General features: G+C 38.2%; 1 protein-coding gene across 1 annotated transcript in view; it reads left to right on the forward strand.

The window, feature by feature from the left end:
• LOC139357744 (uncharacterized) overlaps positions 1 to 2,275 on the forward strand; it is an 89,733-nt gene extending 87,458 nt beyond the window's left edge. The window contains exon 5 of the mRNA XM_071076116.1: positions 1,329 to 2,275. Coding sequence (XP_070932217.1) covers positions 1,329 to 1,510 — 182 coding nt within the window. The 3' untranslated portion in view covers positions 1,511 to 2,275. The remainder of the gene's footprint in view (positions 1 to 1,328) is intronic.
• The last annotated feature ends 6,669 nt before the right edge of the window (positions 2,276 to 8,944 follow it).

Raw genomic sequence — 8,944 nt, forward strand, 5'->3', positions numbered from 1 at the left:
AATAAAGAGCACAGCTTCATAGAAACCGGGCAAAGGCTCAAGGGGAAGGCACAAAAAGGACTATCTCTGTCCTGTCTGTCCTGGCGCTTAGATGTATACAAAAAGCTACGCTCAGATTCTTAGGTCTGTGAAATGCTATTTGAGTTGAAACACAATACCCGCCTACAGGGCATGCATAGAAAGTGATTTTAGGCGGCAATAACTTAGGGTAATTCTCTCTATTTTATAAACATCATTAGCTCCCCTTATGAGATAATGCAAAAAGATTCCACGTTTCTTTGCACTTTCTCAAAAAAGTGAATTCTGGGGCTAAGGCCGTAAGCCACCACATTTATTAGCAGGTGATTCAAAATTGCACACCCAAAGGAAAACTTCGAGAAGTTTCAGGGATGTTGTGCGCAGACTTTTAACTTTAAAACTCTTCTCAAAACTGTGTTTTTGAATTGAAATGTGTTTATTCCTTTAACAGAATATAAAGCTAGAATTGAAAAGAAAAGAGTTTATATTTCAAGATAAGATTTGTATAGAATATGTCGAAAGATATCAATTGTCTATATTTAAACTACGGTTGAGAAATTCTAAGTACTCCAGAATTTGAAATTATTCTTAAAACGGAACTAAAGATATTTTCATGATGGAAAAATAATGTGAATTAAGCTTCTTAAAAAAAGACCAAGTCTCATCTTTGGGGTGCATGTTGTCCTGTTATTTTGTCCGAAGCTTTCTTGACAGGGTGAAAAGGGTTTTAGGTTCTCGTGTTTACTATTATAACAAGAACTAGGGTACAATTTGTGTGAGTTTATAAAATCTATTGCAAAGATGATTTTGGTTGTGGCAGTTTTCCTTTCTTGCTTTTAGCAGATGGCTTTCTATCGACTGTTAACTTTAAAATCAAATGTGTAAAGCTTTTCATTTAAAAGAAAATAGTGATCTTAATTTGAGGTACATTGTGTGTAGTCTTAAAGTTTGTGATGGCCGGTTTATGGTGGTGGGGAGTGTTTCTTTGTAACTTTGAGTTTTCTCTGAGTCTTTAAATTTCACTGTTCTTGTAGTTCTGAGCTAGTATATCTGCACTTGATCTGGGCCCAAACATATTTTGATTGTAAATAAAAAGTCTTCTTTTATGAGGATGTTCACTTCGCAGCTTGAGCAGTGTAATTTTTATACAGGTCTCAGCAATCAATAAAAAAGCCACAGGAGGAATGATTTATCTTGTTGGTTACAGAGACTGTCACCGAGAGAAATTGTAAAAGATCAATTTACACAACCTGGTGTGAGAATGTTATTGATATAACACGGTTGATCGGTTTCTGGTTGTCTGTGCGCAGGCACGGCGGAGGGAGCACCACCACCGCTCGCCAAGGTCTTAATAGACTCCGCGCTCCATAAAGTGGACACAGAGCCAGTGACGGCGGAGAGGGCCCGGCGGGCGCCCACCGGCATTGGCTGCGCTCCGATTACTTCGTTAAGCAGTGTCATGCTTCTTCTTCTTCTTCTTTTTTTTTTTTAATTTTTCCCTCCTACTGTGAGAACTGTTCACTTGGAGACTCCCTGTCCTAATTACAAAGAGCCCTTTTAACCACAGGTCACAGGACTTGGCTCTCTTGACAGGAAATAAGGAAACAAGCTACCTTCCCGGAAAAAAAAAATTCAAACTTCTACTTCTCAAATTAGTTAAATGAAGCTTGTCGACGGTTGGGAGTTGAGTCATGACAGTTGGTTAATCGCAGTTGGTACATTAACTATGTTTTAACCAGAACTGTTTGGGATCTAAGTAGATTCAAAAAATAAGGCAAGCCTAGGCACGTCCCACGAAAAACACCTAAAATAACCACAAAGTTGATATTGGTTTTACTTGCTATAGGTATTACAATACAAAATAGATTCCTGTACCTTTAACACTGTAGTTAAGTAAATTTACAAACATTAACATTTTTTAAATGACACTAAAGCTGCTTTAAATCCTAGGAAGGCCTCTCTCTCTCTCTCTGCTCTTTCTTTTTTGATTCTACCTTCAAAATGTCCTCTGTCTATATTTTTTATATTAAATATTCTCTGCAAAGTCTATCCAGTAAATATCTGGTTCCAAGTCTGTGTGCACCATTCTCAAATATAAAACTTTTCAAATGAAGATAAACCTTTAGTTGAATTGGTTTATTTTCTGATTTGATTCTTTAATGTTATTAGAGAAGATGGAATATCATTTGCAGTAACATTAAAAAAAACTCTGGTGGTTTTCTTATTGAAAGACTATTATAATAACAAGCAGAAATAAAGCGACCAAGATTTAGAAAAATATCAGTGTTTTTGTGTGTTTATTATTTGCACTAACATATAATGTCAGCATGATAATGATAGTGTGGCCTGAGTTACAAGAATATAAAAGAATAAAAAGTCTAAGAAGAAAAACTTCCAGTGTAGACTTTCAGTGATGATTTTAGTCATATTTTTTCATGTAGGTTGTCTTTCTAACAGATTCCACATTTCTGTGTGTGAGCGTGTGCATGTGTGTGTGTGTGCACGCGCGCCAAGTCTTTTATATTTAAACCCTGTTGTTGCCATTTTCATTTCCGTGGGAAACATACACACATACACAAAAACACACACATCTTTTACTTGGAAGATGGATGAATCCTGTGCTTTCTGAACACCTACTCAAAAGGTAAGAATCGACTAGTTTTGTGCATGCTATTAGATCGAATTTTAATTGCTAAATGTCCAATTAGTATTTATTTGCTTTTGTTTACAGAAGAGTGAATAAATGTGATTTTGCTTTCATATTTCTGTATATTAAAATTACATAATAGCTCTCATTGTCTTTTCATTAGCTAAAATTAGTCCTCAAATCTCTCACCGCATTCATTATAAACTGAACACAAACAAAAGACTGCTCACAAAATATGCTTTCCTTTCATTTTCCCCCTACCCAAGCTCTTTCATGGCATGTGGATATTCCTATCTCAATATCAATGATGCCTGTAATCTGGCATCAGAAAACTTTGCACTTATTTCCTCTTCTGGGCTTTAACGGAATCAGCATTCATGTTATGTAGCTGGGAAGAACGCTGCAACTCTCCAGTGGGAGCAATGTTCCCTCCAGATCAGAGAAATAAGTCCTCGATTTTTTTCACAGCTGGAGAAGACAAACTTGCTCTTATCTTCAACTCGTGTCTTTTCTCCCCCCGTAAATGCAGTTTCCATTCCGGCCACTCTCCTGATGGCTGCGGGCCCTATGGTGGTCTAGTACTGACTGTTCTCTGCCCCAGTCCTCCTCCCAGCTCCACCCTCCTAACCAGACCAGCCCCTCCCCAGCCTCCTACAGATCCAAGTTAAAATGCAATTTCCTGCTTTTGATAAGTAGACACTATCCAGCCAGAACAAAACAGAACACTCTGATACAATTGTCTCATGGCCAAAGGCAAGGGCAACTCCCACCCTTCAAGTCTCCCCTCGTTTAATCCAAGCAGGAAATGCAATTCTGATTTTTATTCCTGTATTTTTTTTTTTAACATTTTTTTTACTATACTCTCTGGGAACATATTGACAGGGTCTGTGCATGCAAATCATCGAGGGATGCGAGGCCAAGATCCTAATTACAGGAACATTTCCAACAATCCCACTCATCCTATCAATGCAAACATTTATAGATACTTCTGATCTTGAATTCGCAACTAATCAGAAGTACCCTACTTCAAAGCTTCAGAAATGTGTTTTCATACCAGACATGATAGTCTACCAGAATGTACCTTATTTTGGGAGGGTGCCAAACTACGTAGAAATATGGCCACATGACTTTCCGTGGGAGCTAGCTGGCTGCATTCTCTCTGCTTAAGACAATCAGTTCCTATTCAATAACCATTAACCTTATTTGTTTGTCTCTGCTTTTCTTGAAGTAGCTAAAGTACATATAGTTATGAATAAAGCTCTCTAGGTTGTTTCATAGTGCACACAGTAGGCAGATGGAAGGGAGCTACATAATTAATCAACCAACATGTTTCTTCAGCATGTAAAGCACGCTAATCACCCCCAAAGGAGTAACAGAAGAATGGAAGACATGGAGTTTTACTGGAAAGAGCTCATAAATTGGTTGGGAAGAAATAGTGCTCAAGAGTAAAGAGTAAATATGAAATTGGTTGAACTGACTCTGTGTTTTTCAGGAGAGTGTTGATGTCAAAGATAGAAATAATTTTGTTTGAAGGAAATCAGAATGGAGAGGATTAGAGATGAAGAAAGAGCATAGGAGATGGTGTGAATGAAGGAATGACTCTGCCATGGTCTTGAGATGGACCCATATTATGCACCGTGTAGTGATGGGAACAAGGCGGAAGGATAGGCGGCCAGCTTGTGAAGAGTTTTAATGGGTATACCAGATGTTGAATAAATGTCTAGTGATTAAGTAAATGAGCTGAGATTTGAGGCAGTAGAATGTAAACCAATGAGTAGTTCTGGGCAGTAGCATGGCTTAATGAAAGAGACCTTTTCAAGATACTGCTTAGACAGCTGTGGGCTTGCTGTCTGTTGGGGTGTGTATACATGGCCGGAAGGAGCATGGGCAGGAGAGTGCAAAAAAGGCAATGGTTACGGTTATCAGGTGACAGATAATGAGAACCTGAAATAGAATAACAGTGGAAATGAGAAAAGAGAATGTTTCAGAAATTTCAGAGACAAAAAAAGCCTGGCCCTGAGTGGGCAGTCAAAACGAGGTTGATGATAGACTAACGTGAGTACTGGAAATGAGATGGCCCCAGATTTGGAGACTAACATCATGGTTGTGCCACTGGCAGGGGGGGATTTTCTGATTTGGTTGGGGGAGAAGTACACAATTTGGGGCAAGTATGAGGAAGAAATTGTAAACATTTCAAGTAAAACATCCAATAGAAAGTTAGACATTGACTAGATTTTGGTTAAAAGAGTAGAACTGGAGATGTGTGAAGTCATGAAGATCTTATATTGGTTTGAGCGTGGTGACTCACGCCTGTAATCCCAGCACTTTGGGAGGCCAAGGTGGGTGGATCACCTGAGATCGGGAGTTCAAAACCAGCCTGATCAACGTGGAGAAGCCCTGTCCCTACTAAAAACACCAAATTAGCTGGGCGTGGTAGCACATGCCTGTAATCCCAGCTACTTGGGAGGCTGAGGCAGGAGAATAACTTGAACTTGGGAGGCGGAGGTTGCAGTGAGCTGAGATCACGACACTGCACTCCAGCCTGGGCAACAAGAGCAAAACTCTGTCTCAAAAAAAAAAAAAAGAAAAAAAAAAAAAAAAAGAAGATCTTATATTAATCAGTAAATCCTGCATGTAGCCTGTATCTACATGCATTTAATCTGGGTTTGAAGAGGAACAGGCTATATTTAGTCACATAACTTTTTATTTTTAATTATGAAAGTAGTATATGCAGATTAAAGTAGCATAGAAATAGCATACAAATATAATGTATGTAATCTAAAATAAGCAAAATGAAATCTTTTTAGACTGAAGCAGGCTCTATTATTATATTTTTGGGAGTAAAAGACTCATCCCATTTTAGCATTTTTAAAATAAACCATAAAGATGTGTGGACAGAGAAATGTGAAAAATGCAACATCTCATCCTGCTAAACAAAGTGCCCTATACTGAAAGTTCTCCACACTCACTCATGTTTCACAACTAGGAGTTTATGAACACTGAAAAACATCTTTTGAGGAAAAAAGGAGTTGAGTGAGTGATTGATGTAATAAAAGCAGGACTCAGGGTCAAATGACCAGGCAACACATTTCAGGCATGTAACTAGGCACCATGGTGCTTCTCAAAGCCTGGTTTGTTTAGGAGAGCTATGTTCTTTCAAACAGTACCTTTACTTCAATCTTTGCCAAAATTAACAGTAGGAAATGAAAAAAATATATAAAGTTATTTATGTGACAAGCATTCTAATGACAATGGAAATTTAGCTATTGACAGTATTGCCAGCTCCATTGTGAAAAGAGTATTTCGTATAAAGAATGTTTTAATTTTAATTTGAACTGACACCACTTAAGACTGAAGTAATTGATATTGAGTAAAACTGAAAAATAGCAACAAACTAGTTATTATAATAACCCCGTGAAACCCTTTTAAAAGCAAATGCATAGAGTCATAAGTGACAGTCCTCTCCTTTCCAGAAGGCTTGATCTGATCTTGGGTGAAAGAACTCTAAATTATTTGTGAATTAATGATAGGAAAACTAAAGTTATAATAGGGGAGACCTACCAGACATAGACACAAGAACAAAATAAAAAAGGAAAGAAAAATATATTTGTGACAAAACACTTAGGGCTCATTTAAAATTCTATGACACAGTAGATGAGGACATCTGACCTGCTGAGATTAACTGAAAGCACTTTCAAATTATTAAACCTTGAGCTTATTTTAAGTGTGAGGTCGTGTGAATATCCTAAAAATCTTTGTAATCAAAACACAGTTATATGAAGCCAAAGAATACTGATATCCTCAAAGAGAAACAAACAAATTTCATCCGTGAATGTAATAGAAGAAACTATTCATGCCTAAGAAGAATTCATAGGAAATTAAGAATAGAAGAAAATGTACTGGTCCTTATTTTAAAAATTGTGGTTATGTACACATAACACAAAATTTACATTTTTAGCTATTTTTAAGTTCACAGTTCAGTGGCATTCACACTGTACATTCAAGTTGTTGGGCAACCATTGCCACCATCTATCTCTAGAACTATTTCATCTTTCCAAACCAGACTCTACCCGTTAAATACTAACTCCCCATTCCTTCCTCCCTCCCTCCCCTTGCAACTCTCATTCTATTTTCTGTCTCTGTGAATCTACTCTAGGAACTTCATATAAGTGGAATCATACGGTAGTTCTCTTTTTGTGACTGTCTTACTTCACTTAGAATAATGTCTCAAAGATTTATCCATGTTGTAGCCTGTGTCAGAATCTTCCTTTTCAAGGATAACATTTCATTCTTTGTGTAGCCCACGTTTTGTTTATCCATTCAGCTGTCGACATACGAGTTGCTTCCACCTTTCAGTTATTGCAAATAATGCTGTTAATGGCATGGGTGTGGAAATATCTTTTTGAGATCCTGCTTTCAATTTCTGCGTTATGTACCGGAGGTGGGATTGTTGGATCATACGGTAGATCTATGGTGAATTTTTTGAGGCCACCATACTGTTTTCCACATCAGCTACACCATTTTACACTCACATCAGCAATAAAAAGGGTTCTAATTTTTCTACAACCTCACATCCATCTTTCTCTCTCTCTCTTTCTTTTCTCTTTCTTTCTTTCTTTCTTTCTTTCTTTCTTTCTTTTTCTTTCTTTCTTTCTTTCTTTCTTTCTTTCTTTCTTTCTTTCTTTCTTTTCTTTCTTTCTCTGTCTCTCTCTCTTTCTCTCTCTCTTTCTTTCTTTTTCTTTCTTTCCTTCTCTCTTATTTGTCTCTCTCTCTGTCTGTCTCTTTCTCTCCCTCCCTCCTCATTCCCTCCAACCCTCCCCTCCCCTCCCTCCCTCCCCTCCACTTCCCTTCCCTATTTTCTTTCTCTCTTTCTTTCTTTCTTTCTTTCTTTCTTTCTTTCTTTCTTTCTTTCTTTTTTTTTTTTTTTTTTTTTTTTTTTTGAGACGGCGTCTTGCTCTGTCACCCAGGCTGGAGTGCAGTGGCCAGATCTCAGCTCTTTCTTTCTTTCTTTCTTTCTTTCTTTCTTTCTTTCTTTCTTTCTTTCTTTCTTTCTTTCTTTCTTTCTTTCTTTTCTCTTTCTTTCTTTCTCTCTCTCTTTCTTTTCTTTCTTTCTTTCTTTCTTTCTTTCTTTCTTTCTTTCTTTCTTTCTTTCTTTCTTTCTTTCTTTCTTTCTTTCTTTCTTTCTATCTTTCTCTCTCTCTCTTCCTTCCTTCCTTTCCTTCTCTTTTTTTTTTTTTTTTTGAGACGGAGTCTCGCTCTGTCACCCAGGCTGGAGTGCAGTGGCCGGATCTCAGCTCACTGCAAGCTCCGCCTCCCGGGTTCACGCCATTCTCCTGCCTCAGCCTCCCGAGTAGCTGGGACTACAGGCGCCTGCCACCTCGCCCGGCTAAGTTTTTGTATTTTTAGTAGAGACGGGGTTTCACTGTGTTACCCAGGATGGTCTCGATCTCCTGACCTCGTGATCCGCCCGTCTCAGCCTCCCAAAGTGCTGGGATTACAGGCTTGAGCCACCGCGCCCGGCCTCCTTCTCTCTTTCTTATTTCTCTCTCTCTCTCTCTCCCCCTCCCTCCTCATTCCCTCCATCCCTCCCCTCCCCTCCCTCCCCTTCACTTCCCTTCCCTTCTCTTCCCTGTTTTCTTTCTTTCTTTCTCTTTCTTTCTTTCTTTCTTTCTTTCTTTCTTTCTTTCTTTCTTTCTTTCTTTCTTTCTCTTTCTTTCTTTCTTTCTTTCTTTCTTTCTTTCTTTCTTTCTTTCTTTCTTTCTTTCTTTCTTTCTTTTCTTTTCTTTTCTTTTCTTTTCTTTTTCTTTCTTTATAACAGCCATCCTCATCTGTGTAGGCCCTGGTCCTTTAGAATCCTCCTTTCTGTGTGAATCGGGGAACACATCATTTATTTTCAGCCAATTGCTTCCTAAAGATAAAAATCTAAATGTATGTTGAGGAAGCACAAATCCCAAATGGTGAAGACTAGGCTTGATTCTTTCCTTTTGCAAAAGAGTAAGATGTAGTCATGCAAGCATGATGTCATATGTGCCCGTGCGTGGAGGAAAGAGCCCATAGGCAGGACTTTCCATTGCCTTGAAGGTACTAAAGCACTAGATTAGCATGGTCTTGTTTCATTTCAGAGCTTCTCTGAGTAGCTCTTTGAAATCTAAAGAAATGAGGATATTTGTTATTAAGGACAATCGCATTACCTGGTGCTTGGTGAACTCTCCTTTCTTCAGACACTGAGATATACACTCACTTTTTTTTCCCAGCGATTTCTCTTTCTCCCTCTCAAAC

Source organism: Macaca nemestrina, chromosome 13 (genome assembly GCF_043159975.1).
Source record: "Macaca nemestrina isolate mMacNem1 chromosome 13, mMacNem.hap1, whole genome shotgun sequence".
NCBI lineage: Eukaryota > Metazoa > Chordata > Mammalia > Primates > Cercopithecidae > Macaca > Macaca nemestrina.